The 17,412-nt window shown below is 43.6% G+C and overlaps 1 protein-coding gene across 1 annotated transcript in view; it reads left to right on the top strand.

Moving 5' to 3' along the window:
* The window catches only part of LDLRAD3 (low density lipoprotein receptor class A domain containing 3), a 237,814-nt gene that overhangs the window by 107,129 nt on the left and 113,273 nt on the right, over positions 1–17,412 (top strand). The window contains exon 3 of the mRNA XM_053560466.1: positions 7,728–7,853. Coding sequence (XP_053416441.1) covers positions 7,728–7,853 — 126 coding nt within the window. The remainder of the gene's footprint in view (positions 1–7,727; positions 7,854–17,412) is intronic.

Raw genomic sequence — 17,412 nt, 5'->3', positions numbered from 1 at the left:
AGGACCAAGACAGCTGTGTGGGCAGGGAGCAGCTGACAGCTGTTGTCAGCAGGCTGCTCTCCGCCCCTGCCTGGGGCCGCCTGTGATCTGCCGCAGAGGGTGCCTTAGCAGACCGTGATGGTGCAAATGTAAATCATAATAGGACAGGCTCCCTCTGACATCAACATGGACTGAGCATTGCTGACAAGGCAGGGATCTCATTAGTAATTCCTGAAGAGGGTGCTGGGGCAGGGGCCAATGGCAGTTAATTCATTTATAATTATTCATATTCTCACTGTTTTCTCTTTGTTGCCTAATGCCTAGTCCTCTGGAGCTAAGCCTTTGAAAAAATCTAAGGAGGCATTAGAGCAGATGGATTAAAAAGAAGCTTTGAGCCTTGATTTTTTTTATTGGCAGTGTCAAGATACATCGCTCGTGGACCTCAGTTTTCCTACCTGTAAAATGGGCTTTTGTGAGGACTAAATAAGATGCTATCTGTGAAACAGAGTGCAGTGGTTGGCCCACGCTAAGCACTTGGTAAATGCTGGCTATTATTATCCAATCCTACTCTTTTCCTTTTATATGTTCATTTGTATAACTGGCAAAAATTTATTAGGCATCTGCTGTAGGCACTGTATAGTATAGCTCCTATAAAAATGGTAAATGACAGTATTCAAATGAGTGTGTGTTCTGGGACGTAGGGAGGCAGGGACCACACAGAGCTGGTGACATCAGGCAGTGATGTATCTGGCGATGGGAAAGTAAAGAAAATCAGTCTGAGGGTTAGCGTGACCTGGGGTGGGAGTAGAGGCTGTACTGCAGAGACAGTGCCTTGGTTAAAGAGACCAAATAAAATGGAGCAGTGAGCTGCACTGACGCCTGGGAGAAGGGCATTCCAGGCACAGGGTCCGACAGTGCAAAGGTCCTGAGGCGGGATGTGCTGGACGGTCTTGAGGAGGAGCCATACTTTGAAGAGTGGGAAGGCATGGCATTGGAGAGCCACGTAATGCCATGGTAGGGACACTAGGCTTTACTCTAAGGGCCTGTGGAGGCAATGACATTCTGAGTGAAGGAGTGATGAGAAAAGGTGAGGCTTAGATGTCAGGGCCTTTGGGCTTTCTTTCTTCTCTGATCCCTTAACTGTGACTAAAGTGAGGCTGGCTTATCAAACACTGTGGGCTAGAAGCTTGAACATGTCTGGAAGGACATGATGGCCTGAGTACTGCCCTTTGAAAAATTTGCTTGCAAGATTGTCCCTTGGCTGGCATCGGGGAACTTGGGTTTTGGGAGGTTCCACTACCCTAACTGATAAGAGGGGCTCCCTGTGCCTAACTAGTTGTGCAAACAGTGTGGTCTTTACCACTTTTCCTCTGGAGTCTGGAAACTCAGTGTTCTGAGAATGCCTGCATGACCATCCCCTGCTGAAAACCCTGGCCACAGAGCCACTAATGAGCTTCCCTGGTAGGTGAGGTTTTTGCGTGTCGGCACAGCTTGTTGCTGGAGGCATTACCCATGTCCCACGTGACTCTGCTGGAAGAGGACTCAGGGGTGCTCGGGGCTGGTTTCCTCCTGACTTCCCTCACGTGCTTTTTCTCTAGGCTGATTTTGCTTTGTGTCCTTTCACTATCACCAATCTTAACTGTGAGCTCGGCTAAATGCTGAGAACTGTGAGTTTTCCTAGTGAATCCCTGACCCTGGCTGGAGTGGCCTTGAGGACCCCTGACATAACACTGTATAATGGTTTATAATGATGAGCTTATAATTCTTAAATGTGCTGGGAGCAAATTGCTTCTTTTGTTTTAAAGTCTTACACACGGTGAATATTTGATGAAACAGCTCCCTAATACATCAGTATTTGATGAAAAATATTCATAACCTTCCGCTTAGTACCCCACCTTTTTAGAAATCTGGCCTAAGAATATTACTTGGTATTCAGGCCAATGCTCTACGTGCAAAGATATTCTTCACGGTACAATTTATAATGCTGAAAAGTTGATCATAACTAAGTAGCCAACAGGGAAGAAATGGTGAAATAACCTTCCTACGCAAATATGATGAAATATTTTGCAGCCATGACAAACTTTGGAAAATAATTGTTGTAATGATAAGTGAAAGAATTAGTACACAAAATTATATGCATTCTCTCCAGAGATGTATGATGAATAAAAACAGACCCTTCCCAAAAGGTTACATGCTGTATGACTCCATTTATGTAACATTATTAGAATGACAAAATTACAGAAAAGGAGGACAGGTTAGTGGTGGCCAGGGGTCAGAAGTGGGTGGGGCGGAGGAAGTGGGTGGAGTTGTAATAGGTCAGCCTGAGGGATCTTTGTGGTGATAGAAAAGTTCTGTATCTTGACTGTATGGATGTCAGTGTCCTGGTTGTTGATACTGTCTGTGATTTTATGTGATGTTCCCACTGGGGGAAGGCAGGGAAAGGATATATGAATTTTCTTATAAAGGATATATGAATTCCCCCTGAATTTTCTTACAACTGTGTATGAATCTACAAAGATCTCAAATAACAAGTTAATTTTCAAACACCCCTGGAAGGTTAAAAAAAAATTATGTGCTCTGATGTCACTTGTGTAGCTGAGATGTATAGAAGTACAGTAATCATGGTTATTTGGAGTGGAGAGATTACAGGCAATTTTTTTCTTTAGACTTCATCTCTACATATTCGACAATGAGCATCTGTTTAGCTTTTTATTTTGAGATAATTTTAGGCCTACAAAAAAGTTGTAAAACAGGTACCAAGCGTTTTCATACTCCTCACCCAACTTCCCCTAATATTAACATCTTATATAGCTGTAGCACAGTTATCAAAACTAAGAAACTAACATTAGTACAATACTATTAACTTTCCTGCAGAACTGTATTGGAATTTAACCAGTTCTTTTACTGCTGTCTGTTTTCTGTCCTAGGATCCTGCATGGCATTTGGCCCTCTGATCTTTGCTGATCCCTCAGTCTTTTTTTTTTTATTTCATATCAATGAGGGTACAAATGTTTAGGTTACATTGTTTTCGATTCTAAGGTGAATTTCAAGTTGTAGTTGAGCCTTGACCCGGGGGGGTGTGCTGAACACGCTCACATTGTGCAGATCAGGTGAGATCCGGCCAGTCATCCTCCCTCTTCCCCTCCCCTTCCCCTGGCTAGACTACAGCTGTGTTTTTCCTTTCTTGCGGGTGTGTAGTTGTTTATATATTGGCCTTATGTTACTATTGAGTCCATTGGATACTTCTTTTTCCATTCTTGAGACATTTTACTAAGAAGAATGTGTTCCAACTCCATCCAGGTAAACACAAAAGCTGTAAAGTCTCCATCTTTTCTTACGGCTGAATAGTTCTCCATGGTACACAAATACCACAGGTTGTTGATCCATTCATGGGTGGATGGGCACTTGGCTTGCTTTCACATCTTCACAATTGTGAATTGAGCTGCAGTAAACATTCTGGTGCAGATGTCCTGGTGGGAAAATGATTCCCCCAGACTTTGTCTTTCATGACTGTGGAGATTATTTGTAGGTGATATTGTAGAAGGTCCTTCCATTTGGGTTTGCCTGCTGTTTTCTCATGGTTATCTTAACATAATGCACTTTGGGCAAGAATAACACAGAAGTGATAGCTGTAGTGTGTCCTCCTCAGTTCCTCATGGGAGGGGAACCATAAGGCCGATGTATCTTATCATTGATGATGTCAACCATGATCACGTGGTCAGGTGGCATCTGTCAAGTTTCTCCACTGCCACGTGACCATCTTCCCCTTTGTGATTAATAACATATTGGGAGAGGTGCTTTGGGCCTACGCTAACATACTATTTCTCCTGAAGCTTTCATCCTCTAATTCTAGCATCCATTGGCTGATCTTGCCTGACTGTAGCAGTTATTACCAGGGCATTTGCTCAGTAGCAACTTTCTATTTCCCCCAGCTCTTCTACATTTATGAGTGTAAATTCCTCCCTAGGGAAAAACTTCCCCTTCCCTCCCATGTATTTATTTATTCCAACACTTCTTTTGCTATCCGTGTGGCCTCTGAGATTTTTACTTTAGTCTCTGGGTTACAGCCCAGTCCCATTGCTCTTTATTGTTTTGCTCAGAGTAGCCACAGGGAGCTCGTGGGGTTGACTGCTGTGTCCTTGTGTCGTGCCCTCACCGTAAGTTGAACACTTGCTTGCTTTCTGGTAATAGAAGATTCCTCAGGTTCGTCTTGTAAAGTCACCCTGGAATCAACCACTTCTTCACGGATCCAGGTTCTCTTTGTTGGATAAAGGATTTAGAAGCCAAGATCTGGGTGCTAGATGAGCTTATTTCTATTGGGGTGCACTCCCTCTCAGCAGACAGGGCTAGGAAATACACATATACGTGCACATTAACCCATGCGTACGCACAAAGCAGTCATTATGTTTTGTCTTTCTATCCTGTCTGTCCAGTTTTTAAAAATCTGGACTTCCTACTTAGGCTCTCAATTCCAGTCCAAAGCCTCCCGGCTCACGTTAGCCTCATCACTCGCGTCATTTGCGTCTTCTTTCTCTGACAGGGGGAAATCTTGCTCTTATTATTTATATTTTCTTATTTGTTCAACCATAGTACATGTAAAAGATAACTTTGGAATTGCTAACGTACAGCCCCACGAGAAACACACACCACGTACAACTACAGTACGCTGTTTGCGCACGATTCTTTTTTTCTTTAGCCTTACGGAATCCAGTCAAAATAATGTTTCCAGAGTTCTGTTCTTCCCCACGCCCTTCAGTGTGCTGGTTTTATTCATTTGTAATACAGTTATGTTCATTTGTTACTGTTCATATGTGCTTTTGAGTTTCCTCCCATGTCTAATTGATTTTAATCATTAATTTTAGGGTCTATGAAATATTATCATGGTTCTAAGAGAGACACTTCTCTGAGTACACTTATAAATACTGAGATAGATGGTTATACTGAGTATATATCAGTGAAAATAGATAACTCCGAGAAGTGTGCACACTTTCATCCTTTTAAATTTTGTTTTGTTCTCAGTTCTTCATTTTTGCCCTTTCTGCTCTGCCCACCTATAGGTAACCAGTCTCTTTAGTTTCTGGCTTATCTTACTGTATTTCCTGTGTTTCTTTTGTACAGATAAGCCAATACATGTATCTTTTTTTTTTTTTTGAGACAGAGTCTCAGTGTTGCCCTTGGTAGAGTGCAATGGTGTCATAGCTCACAGCAACTTCAAACTCTTGGGCTTCAGTGATTCTCTTGCCTCAGCCTCCCAAGTAGCTGGGACTACAGGCGCCTGCCACAATGCCCGGCTATTTTTTTGTTGTTGTTATTGTTGTACTTGTTGTTTGGCAGGCCTGGACCGGGTTCGAACCTACCAGCCCTGGTGTAGGTGGCTGGCGCCCTAACTGCTGAGCTACAGGCACTGAGCCATGTATTTTTTCTTAAATCCTCTTCTTTTACTATATACGGAGGGCAAAGCATCTTTGTAATCTTTTGCATTTTGCGTTTTTTAATCTAACAGTGTATCCTGGGAATCATCCATTTAGAGATTGTCAAGAGTAAGATTTATATTTGTTTTTGTTTTTATTGAGACAGAGTTTCACTCTGTCACCCCACCTAGAGTGCTGTGATCTCAGTCTGGCTCACAGCAACCTCATACTCCTGAGCTCAAGGGGTCCTCCTGAGTAGTTGGGACTACAGACGCTTGCCATGATGCCTGAATAATTTTGCTATTTTTAGTAGAGATGGGGTTTTGCTTTGCTCAGGCTGGTCTCAAACTCCTGGCCTCCAGGGATCCTTCCGCCTCGACCTCCCAGATTATAGGTGTGAGCCACCCTGCCTATAAAATGAGCTTTTCAAACTTTAGAGTCAGAAAAAAAAAAATTCTAGCATTCCCAAGGATCAGTTATACAATTTGATAAACCCAGTGGTGTGGTGCTGATGGTAATGGTAGATAACACATCTGCCGTATGCTATGCTCTATACCAAGCTTTTTGTGGGGATTATCTCACTGAATTCTTACTAAAGCCCCGTGGAGTTTTTGTTACTTCCACTTTGCTGAGGAAGAAATTGAAGTTCACCAATATTTAGAAATGTACCCAAAGTCCTAAAAAATAGGGCCAGAATATGAAAGCTAAGTTTGTGTCTGGAGCCCCAGGACAGAAGTTCCAGGTTGAAACAAAGCCGTGGGCTTTTTTTAAAATCTGGAATACCCTAGGCTTTAAGACCCTGTTGACTGTGAATTGGCCACTGCCAAAGTCAGCACGCTACAGATGGCAGGAACATACATGTAATTTACTGCCTGTTTGTTCCCAAGAAATAGCCCTTCTTTCTTGGCCTCTAAGACAGGGGACAAGAGGGATGCTAGGTAGGGTCTGCTACCTGGGACGACATAGTGATAGATTCCATCTAGCACCTCTTAATCGCACGCCAGAGCACCAGCTCCATTAACAGGAAAGTACATTACCCCACAGGGCTGTTTGGTTTAGGAGGACACTCAATCAAGCCCGAGTTACAGCAGTTTCTGCTAAAACTGTTTGTACAGCAAGATGGAAGAGGAATTTCTTCAGAGCAGAAGTCTGGCTTCTGTTGTGAGTAGTGACAGCCTTTGGCAGAGGGGCAATGCTGTTGAGCAGCTTGAAATCATGGCTTCTGGCGTCTGCATGCCCCAGGCGTCACTCAGTGCTTGGCTTTCTAGCTGTGTGACCTTGGGGAAGTTACTTCGCCTTTCAGAGTGGTGATAAGAACAATATGCATCGGTGTTTAGGGTCCTAGACCAGCCCCTGTTTTAGCAATTCTCTAGGAGGATTCACAGAACTAGGCTTATGATCATACTCACAGCTATAATGTATCACAGCGAAAGGATACAAAACAAAATCAACTAAGGTAAAAGATGGATGGAAGGAAGTCCAGAGGAAACGAGGTGGTTCAGGTTTCCAAGAGTCCTCTCCCAGTTGAGTCACAAAGGCTGCACTTAATTCCTTTAGCAATGGGTTGTGACAACATGTGTGAAATATCATCTGAAAGGAGTGCTCGTAGAGGCTTAGAGACCAGGGATTTTATCAGGGGCCGATCATGTATTCCAGGGGCCTATAAGGTGGCAGGCGTTTAGCATAAACAGTGTTGTTTATATAAACAACTAAGGTACAGTGAGCCGCTCTTATCAGTTGGGGTTTTGGTAACTGTCCCAAAATCCAAGTTCCCAGACTCCAGCCAAGCCGTAGCCAACCTTGCAAGGCCTTTGTAAAGAGAGCAGTTTCAGGTCTGTTTTTTCAAGGCATCTCTGCACACCATCCCCTTGCATGGGTGCTGGGTGGGGTGAGTGAGATAATTCTTGAAGAGCGCTCGGCATGTCACCTCGTACCGTGAGCACTTGCTAAATGTCCACTGCTGTTACTTTGACATTCAGGGAACAAATTTAGTCTGATTTTTCTGCACTTTTATGATTGGCTCATCATCCGTCTACTCACCCAAGCTCCGTCCTTCCCTTCGTTCATGTTTGGCACTTGCTATCACAGCAGTGGCTGTGTTAGCCTCGTGGGGATTTTGAAAGGGCAGGATTAGCCACTCCCTCTCTAGAGGATGTCGTGTGTGAGTGTCCAGGCTAGCAGGGAGTGTGAGGTGGGCGGTGGTGATAAGAAACCTTTGGGGACGTCAAGGTAAATCGAAAAGGACTCGCTTACACATCCAGAATCAGTGGGATGTGTGTACGGCGACCTCAGAATGTAACCTCCTGATGTCTCGCTGTTTGTCTTTTCCTCTTGCAGCCAAAGCCAAATCCAAATGCGGCCCGACGTTCTTCCCCTGCGCCAGCGGCATCCACTGCATCATCGGCCGCTTCCGATGCAACGGGTTTGAGGACTGTCCCGACGGCAGCGACGAAGAGAACTGTAGTAAGTGCCGGCCAGACACGGCTGGCCCTCGTTCCCTCCACGCAGCCAAACCTGTCCGTGTGGCTCCTCTCCTCTCCGTCCCTCCTAAACCACAGGCTCAGGCACTCCCTGCTCCCCAGGTTCCTTTCTTTCCTACATCTTTCTCGTGAAAACCTATGAATACTCAGCCGCCACCTGCGGGAGACTCTAATACGCACACTGGGTTTGGGCATACTTCATTTCCAGTTCTGACAACAGCTCTGCAAATGCAGGTGAATCACCCCTGATCAACAGATCGGGAACTTCAGGTGAAAGAAGGAAATGAACGCGCCCAGGGTCACGTAGCTCAGCAGCAGCGGAGCCGTCTCTGGCTTCACCCCTGCTCTCGTCTTACGACGGTGATTCAGTACTCCACGTTTACAGGCTTGCTTACCTTCCTTCCTAGAATTCTTTTTATGTAAAAAAGAGTTTATATATTAATTATAGACCTACTGTATGAATACATTCTTGAAGAAAAGTCCATGTGGCATAGAGTCTTCTTTGTGACTGCCCTGATTTGTTTTTGTTTTACCAGCTGTGTAATATTCCATCGTGTCAGTGTGCTTCACACACATCACACACACACACACGTCCATCCTCTCCGTCCTTGACTATTAGCAGCCTTGCTGTTGAGCTTAACCACTCTTCGGCCTGGATATATGCAGACTCTTCCTTTTCTGTGTCCCCTCATCCACAGTGACCTCACACACCACAGCCTCGGCGACATCTGCTTGTCTCTGCCCTGCTTTATAACTGCTCCAGCCCTCCCAGCAAGTTGGCTTGTAGTGGCCACTGTCACTGTGGTCACTGGTTCTTCTTCATTCCTTTCTCATAAATGTTTAGTCTACTTGTGCCTTTGTGTCATCAGCTCTGATTAAACGTACATGTCCTTTTTCTATGTTACATATACTGTGTGTGTGTCTGTGTGTGTGTGTGTGTGTGTGTGTATTGTCACCCTCCGTAGAGTACTGTGGCTTCACAGCTCACAGCAACCTCAAACTCTTGGGCTCAAGCCATCCTCTTGCCTCAGCCTCCCGGGTAGCTGGGATTACAGGTGCTCACCATGATGCCTGGCTATTTTTTAGAGACAGGGTCTCACTCTGGCTCAGGCTGGTCTTGAACTCCTGAGCTCAGATGATCCACCCTCCTTGGCCTCCCAGAGTGCTGGGATTACAGGGGTGAGCCACCACACCCGGCCATATATACATATTTTTTAAAGACTTTATGTTTTAGAGCAATTTAAGGAACAAAGCAAAGTAGAAAGGAAGGTACAGAGATTTCCCATCTCTCCCTCCCCCCACAGGCAGGGTCTCTTCCCCTCCATCAACACGTCCCACCAAGGTGGTGCCTTTCTGACATTTGCTACACCTGTACGGACACAACATCATCACAATATCCAAGTCCAGGTTCACGTTAAGGTTCCCTCCTGGTATTGTGCTTTCTGTGGTTCTGACAAATGTGCAGTGACACATACCGGCCACCATCCTAGCAGCAGACAGCCTGGTTTCCCTGCCCTGCACATCCCTTTCTGCCCATCCCACTTGCATATTTAAATGACATAGCTCTTATTATTATTGTAAAGAACTTGGGAAATATAGAAAAGCATGAAGATGTGCCCCCAAAGCCATAAGTTAGAATGAAACACTGTTGATATTTAGACCCTTTTCTTTCTGTTCTTCTCTCTCCATATACAGTTCCTGTGCAATTTAAATTCGTTTACTAATTAGTAATGAAATAGTAAACTATTTTACATTGCACATGAACTGTATGTCCACTCTCTCTCTGTGTGTGTGTATATACATATGTACGTATAATATACCACACGCATCCTTCTCTAAGGTACTTACTGACAGTGTCCTTTATATTGTGACCATTTTCTTATGTTGTTAATTTGTTTTCCAAAACCTAAGTTTTAAAGACACAGGAAGTTTGTAACTTTCCCGTTTCTTCCTCCTGTGGCCTTAGTTCCTGTGGCCAGGGTCTCAAGGGGCAGAAATCTGTTGCAGGCTCTCGGTTGTTGTATGGTTAGTAGAATGATACTAAGTACCTTAGCAGGGAGGATGCATGTTGCTAACAGGGTGGGGCCCGGCTGGGGGACGTGACTGCAGCCAGAGGCCATGGGCTGGGTTTGTGCTCTGCCCTGGTGAAGCGTGAGTTGACGTGCTGTGTCCTCTTCTTACATAGCGCTGCTCTTGTCTCTGCACTGGGGGTGCTGAGAGCCTGCTTCTCGGGTTACTGTGAGAATTAGATAAAATCATATCTGCAAAGTGCTTAGTGCAGTGCCTGGCAGAGAGTAATTGATTTTAAAAATGAGTGGTTCAAAACAAAACTCTTGAGAGGCTCGGCGCCTGTAGCACAGTGGTTATGGCACCAGCCACAGCACCGAAGCTGGCAGGTTCGAGCCAGGCCTGGGCCAGCTAAACAACAATGACAACTGCAACAAGAAAATAGCTGGGCTTTGTGGTGAGCGCCTGTAGTCCCAGCTACTTGGGAGGCTGAGGCAAGAGAATCACTTAAGCCCAGGAGTCTGAGGTTGCTATAAGGTGTGACGCTATGGCACTCTACTGAGGGCGACATAGTGAGACTAGGTCTAAGAAAAAAAAAAAAAAAACGACAACTCTTGAGTGATTAAAGAGAGGACCACATTTACTACAATTTTGCCTTTGGTTTTGGATCTGCAAGGAGGTAGTTCATTTATATTTCATTTAGTCCTTTAGTACGTGTGTATTAGCTTGATCTCAGCTTCCTACTGTTTATGAGGATCTGATAAACTCCTAAGGGAGACATTTTATTTGCACTACATGTGTATACACATACGTGCATACTAGGGAGTGATCCAGAGGCCATAAAGAGCAGGTGGAACACAGTATAGTATATCGTATACGTACATCATATATGTACAACATATAGTACGTACATTCAATGATTTTGCCACCAGACGTATTCCCTGCTGTAAAGACTGGGAAGTGTGATATAAATGTTTGGATATTGATCTTTAATTTTCTAAGTGACCAAATTATATCCATTCCAAATATGTCAACAGGGACAAAGCCAACATTTTCCTCTGGCATGTCTACAATTTAAAAATAGTGGTTCTTAAGCCACTTGGTGGTGGTGTCTGTGTTAGTCCCAGCTACTCAGGAGACAAGGCAGACAGATGTTTGAGCCCCAAAGTTCAAGGCTAACGTAACAGCAAGACCCTGTCTCTAAAAAAACTAAATGAATGAATGAAATTAAAAAAAAAGTTTTTTAAATAGTGGTTCTGATTTGGAAACTGGTAAACAAAATGAAGAATCAAACATTTATCCTCCCTTTTTTACAGTAATCAAATAGCCGAATTAGAAAAATTCTTTTTTTAATTAAAAATATCAGCTAATAGAATAATGAGAGAATTAGATCTTCGTTTTATAACCCCTAATAAAGAATAGGTCTAGGTAATGATCATCAGTGGCTGATCATAGTGATCATAGTGATCATAGTGGCTGCTAAAACTGTCAGGTAAAAAATTGATGGGGAGCTTTATAATGGATGGATCAAGATGAAACTCCTAAAACCACCAGTCAATGTTTTCACAGACCACTTCAAATCAATACTGTGTCACTTCAAGTGCAAAGTAGAAACTTGCCACTTTATAGGTTTCCTGCTGGAATAGTTATCTTGCACAGTACATCTGTGTATATTAACAACCACATCAGTGTTTTAATTTTTGCTTTCAAATATCCATATATATTTTAAAGGACCCCAGAGAAGAAGAATATTGTATTTACTGAGATTTTTTTTTTTTTTTTTGTAGAGACAGAGTCTCACTTTATGGCCCTCGGTAGAGTGCCGTGGCATCACACAGCTCACAGCAACCTCCAACTCCTGGGCTTAAGCGATTCTCTTGCCTCAGCCTCCCGAGTAGCTGGACTACAGGTGCCCGCCACAACGCCCGGCTATTTTTTGGTTGCGGTTCAGCTGGGGCCGGGTTTGAACCCGCCACCCTCGGTATATGGGGCCGGCGCCTTACCGACTGAGCCACAGACGCCGCCCTACTGAGATGTTTTTACCATTTTGGCTGCTCTTTCTGCATTTCTGATGGTGCAAGTCTCCTGGTATCATTTCCCTTCTGTCTTCAGAAATTCTTTCAAGGCAGATCTGCTTGCAGCAAATTATCTTTCCTTCATGTGAGAATGTCTATATTTTACCGTTATTCCTTAAGGATATTTTTACTGTGTATAGAATTCTGGGTTGACAATTCTTTCCTCTAAGCACTTTAAATGTGCTACTTCCTTCTGGCTGGAGTGGTTTCTGAAGAGAAATTTGCAGTCATTCGAATTGTTTCCTCATAGATTATGCATCATTTTTCTTTAGCAGTTTTGAAGTGTTGTGTTGGGTATTTTTCCCCCGCTTTTAGTTTTCAGTATTTAGATCATAGTGTGTCCGAGTGTGGATTTCTTTGAGTTCATCCTGTTTTGGATTCCCTGAGGAATCCAGGGAATATGTAGGGTTTTATCTTTTGCCATACTTAGTACATTTCCAGCTATTGTTTCTTCAAATATTTTTAAAGTACTGCACTTTTCCTCCTTCCTTATGGGATTCTAATAACACAACGTTAGATTTTTTTTATTATCACACAGATCCCTGAGACTCTGCTCATTTTTTAATCATGTCTTTTTTCCTTTTATTTCTCAGATGGTATAGTCTCTATTAATTTATCATTAAGTTCCCCTACCCTTTCCTCTACCGTTTCCAGTGTGCTTTCAAGCCCATCCAATGTTTTGCTTTATTTTATAATTTCAGTTTCTGTATCTTAGTTGTAAAATTTTCTTTTTGTTTTTCGTTATATCTTCTGTTTCTTTGCTGAGCCTTTTCTTTTCTTTTTTTTTTTGAGACAGAGTCTCACGATGTTGCCCTCAGTAGAGTGCCATGGTGTCACAGCTCACAGCAACCTCAAACTCTTGGGCTTAAGCGAGTCTCTTGCCTCAGCCTCCCAAGTATCTGGAACTATAGGCGCCTGGCTTTTTGTTGTTGTTGTTGTAGTTGTCATTGTTGTTTAGCAGGCCCAGGCTGGGTTGGAACCTGCCAGCCACATACACTGGGGCTGGCAGGTTCTAACCGGGGCTGGCAGGTGTATGTGGCCAGAGCCCTAATCACTGAGACACAGGCATCAAGCCAACTTTCTGTTTTTTTAATTTGTTTCAAGAGTGTTTATAATTGCTTGTTAGACTGTTGGTGTAATAATGGCTTTAAAATCCTCATCACATAATTCCAACATCTGATTGTTTTAACCCATGTGAGTTGAGATTTTCCTGGTTCTTGGTATGATAAGTAGTTTTGGATTACGTTCTGAATATTTTGACTAATGTGTATGACACTCGGGTTCTTTTTTAAATCCTAGAAAGAATGCTTATATTTGTGTTTTAATAGGTAAATGACCCGGTTGGTTTAGGCCACCAGCTTCCACCAGCTGTCTGTGGGCTGTGTTGGCAATTATTTTCCAACTTCTTGCAGTGCCCTTTACATCTGTCCTGCACGTGCCCCTCCCAGTGGTCTGTCTGTGAATCTGGTTCACATCATCTTTGATGTGCTGATTAGGACCACGCACGCATGGCTGGGGATTACCCTAGGAGTTCATAAACCACTTTCTGGGGTGGCTTTGTCAAGCTTCTCTCTCATCTCAGTCTCTCTGGTTCTTTGTAGTTTTCCAGGGTTCCACGAGGAGGAAAAAAAATGGTAAACTCACCACCATTTTGGTGATAGTTCAAATTTTGGTCTTCTTCCCCATCTGGCCTGTTCCAAATTGCTTTTCACAGTCTAAAAACAGCTGCTGTCTGCATGCATTCCATGTTGGTTTTTAAAGCTGCCTTCAGTGGAAGAGCCAGAGTGAGGTGTGATTACTGCAGCTGACTCAGAACAGGTGTTTCCCATAAGCCGGTTTTGGCAGTACAAAAAGAGAGAGATCTTCTGAGGTGCTGCAGCAGGAACACAGGTCACCACTATGATGTAGTCCCACCCAAAACAGCCCACTGGAAGCTGATGGAACCTCTACCTTAACCATTGGTTTGTGTGAAATTCAGGGGCAGAGGAATGTTAAAGACCCCATGAAGAGGCAAACTGCTAGATCCAGAATGTGGAAAATTCTTCAGTTTCATCCACAAGTAATTCCAAGATAAAAACAGAGGAGAGAGGAACCCTTAAGTTGAAAGAGACTTAAGGGACAAATGAACCAAATGTAATATGTAAACCTTGTTTGAATTCTGATTCAAACAAACGGTTAACAAAAATTGAGATAATTGGAGAAATCTGAATTGTAGTTTGATACTTTCTATTAAGGTATTATTGTTAATTTTTAATGTGTAAGATTGGTATCATGTTTATTTTTTAAAGATCTGTACGTTTTAGAAATATATACTAAAGTATATATGAAGATGAAATGTGAAATCTGGAATGTGCTTTAAGCCAGTCCCATCATGGGGAGGGAAGTAGTGGATGAAATAAAATTGTCAGTGAGTTGATCATTGTTAAAGCCAGATGATCAGTGCATGGGGTTGATTAAACCAGTTTCTATTTTTGCATATGTTTGAAATTTTCCGTAATGAAATTGTTTTAAAAAAAGAAACAAGTAAAAGTTTAAAAGAAGTGGTTCTGTTGGATAATGTCTTGACTTTAACAAAAATAACTAGAGAGTCACATTTTTCAAGAACTTTGGTCTACAGATGTGTTTTTCCAGCTTTGACATTCATGTTGCACTTAGCCGTAAGGATAAATAAGAAACCAGTATTTTCTTTTGGAGCTTCACAGAGCTGCGATTTTGCCCTTTCACTTTTCTTCCCTTCTTTTTGCTGTGTCTGGCCTCCTCCTTCCCTTAGCTGGAGGTGAAACCCTAGGTTGACTGGCAGCCTTGCTCTCACCCCAGTCCTCCTGCAGTGACGATGGGGACTCCAGCCAAGAATGATGATGGCACAGGGCCTAGATGACCCTGGTAGAAAATTGATTCAAGCTGAGGATCTTCTGCTACAGCTTTCAGCATTGTTGTGCCCAGAAAAACCACTGTGTCCTGGAGTCTGTCTCTCTGATGCTGAAGGAGTCTTGCCTAAATTCAAAGCACAGCTGAATTGCTTAGCCCAGTATATCCATGTCTTTTTTCAGCAGAGCCCCCCGGTACTGGCATATTTCCGTAGCTCTGTGCCTGTCAGCCTACATGAGAGTCTGCATTGCCCCTCAGCTGATTCATCAATTGTGGCCTGAAGCAGTGCCTTTTATTAGATGGACTGGGTGAGCTTAGAGTTGCAAAAGGAAAGTTTTCCTTTCTAGTGCTCCAAAGCCACGTCATTGAGGTCTTCTTTGTGACTTGCTTCCTTAGGATATGCTCCTGGTTTGCCAAGGCGTGGGCTAGGTCCTCATCTTGTGTGTTCTGGTACCTTCCTGAGCCTCCCTCAAAAAAATGTCACCTAATCAGAGAGGCCTGCTGAGGCCACCCATGAAAAACAACTGCTATCCTCCTCAGCCTTCCCTTGGTCTCCATCCCCTTTTTAATTTTTCTTCTCAGTATTTATCACGACTTGTTATTTTCTGTTTTCCCTACTACCCTGTGACAGCCGAGAGGTGGGATCGTTGAGTGGCCCACAGCTGTCTCAGGGCAAATCTATTGTCAGGCTCAGCCTTCTCATGCAACAGACACATGAATAAATAATACTTGCCATGTTTTGTCTGGATAGCATGTTGACTTGCCTGTCTCTCCCACTAGAATGTAAGCTCTTTAAGAATAGGGACTGTGTTTTATTTTATCCCCAGTGCTTAGTAAAGTGCTTTACTCCGTGGAAATAGTCAAGAGATGTTTGTTGAATAAATGAATCAAGTGACTAATCAAAGTATTCAATAGGCAGACTTGGCACTCAGGAAATATTCTTAATATGTGGACGCCTTGATCCTCTTCTGTGTTTTCAGACACCTATCAAGAGAGTGTATTTTTTGGTCTCACATTGTTCCTTAACCCTCACTCCAGCCTTCTTTCAGATTCTCATCTTCTTTCCCCAGTCTCCATACCAGACACCAGGCAAGATGCTACAGGGGATATAGAGATGGGTCAGGTGCAGATGCTGTCATGGTTGAGGTTATACTCAAGCAAGAGAGACAGAAATACTCATACAAATAATTATAATGTGGAGTTGACATTTGGGGATGCCAGGGAGACAATGATGGGAGATGACTCCGTCTGGGCCCATCAGTGGGGGTGTGGGAGGAGATGGGCCCAAGGAGGATGGGGCCATTCAGAAATTGTCAATATAGTAGTCTCATGGGGGGTTCCAGGCTGAAGGAGCAGGTGGAAGCTGAGAGGTATCTACGCTACCCAGAGCACATGGCCACTTGCAGACAGTTACTGAGCACTTATTGTATGCATGGCACTGTGCTGTGTTCTTTAGGTGTTTTAGATTAGATGGTGTCATTGCCTCCTTTTTAAAGATAAGGAAACACAGACAGAGAGAGGTTAAGAAACTCACCCATGGTCACATAATTAAAATGGAAAAGTTGGAATGTTAATCCAAGCAGTATAAATACAGAATCTGAACTTGTAATAATATTATTATGTATCCCCAACAATAATCATAAGTATTTTTTTTTTTTTTTGAGAGATAGAGTCTTACTCTGTCACCCTGGTAGAGTGCTGTGGCATCATTGTTCACAGCAACCTCAAACTCCTGGGCTCAAGTAATCCTCCTGCCTCAGCTTCCCCAGTAGCTGGGACTACTGGCACCTGCCACAATGCTTGCTAGTTTTTCTATTTTTAATAGAGATGGGATCTTGATCTTGTTCACACTGGTCCCGAACTTCTGAACTCTGATGTACTTGCCTTGGCCTCCTAGAATGCTGCTATTACAGGCATGAGCCACGATGCCCAGCCATTATAAGCATTTATTAAGCACCTACTATGGGCCCCATGCTATACTCAGTGCTTTGCATGCGTTCTCTTGTCTCATTTTCACAAAATCTTATGACGTAAGCACTATTTTTATCCCTACTTTACCGATGAGGATTAGAGAAGTTGGATAATTTTCCCAGCATCCTGTAGCTAGTAAATGGTAGAGCTAAAATTTGAGCCCCATTGGACTTCACACCCTCACTCCTAACCACAGCAAAATGCGTGCTTGGAATCTTAGGCTGGGGCATTTGGTGAAGAGTTAGGATCACAGAAGATTTTAGTTTATACCTAATGAAGAGCACTGGACGCTGAGCTCCTGCAGGGTGGGGAAAGGGAGGAGATCACGTGGCTGGAGCCCAGGGGACGGGGGCCCAGGGGCACCTTTGATAAAGCAGTATCAGAGGAGGAAGCGAAGGTGCTGGAGCAGAGGGCAGGGTGCCAGCTTGAGATGTCAGTGCAGAGTTTGAGGTGAGGGGGATGTTCAGGCACAGGGGTCCATCCATGATGTATCAGGAAAAACAGGTGTATTGCTGGAGGCACAGTTTGGGGAGCCATGCACAGGAGGTGGTGGTTGAAGCAATGATACTGGACTTGTTCTTGGGAAAGGGAGGCTTGGAGGTTGGACAGGAGGTAACTATG

This window comes from Nycticebus coucang, chromosome 14, assembly GCF_027406575.1.
Source record: "Nycticebus coucang isolate mNycCou1 chromosome 14, mNycCou1.pri, whole genome shotgun sequence".
In the NCBI taxonomy this organism is placed as follows: Eukaryota; Metazoa; Chordata; class Mammalia; order Primates; family Lorisidae; genus Nycticebus; species Nycticebus coucang.
This window is presented reverse-complemented; position numbering and strand designations above follow the sequence as displayed.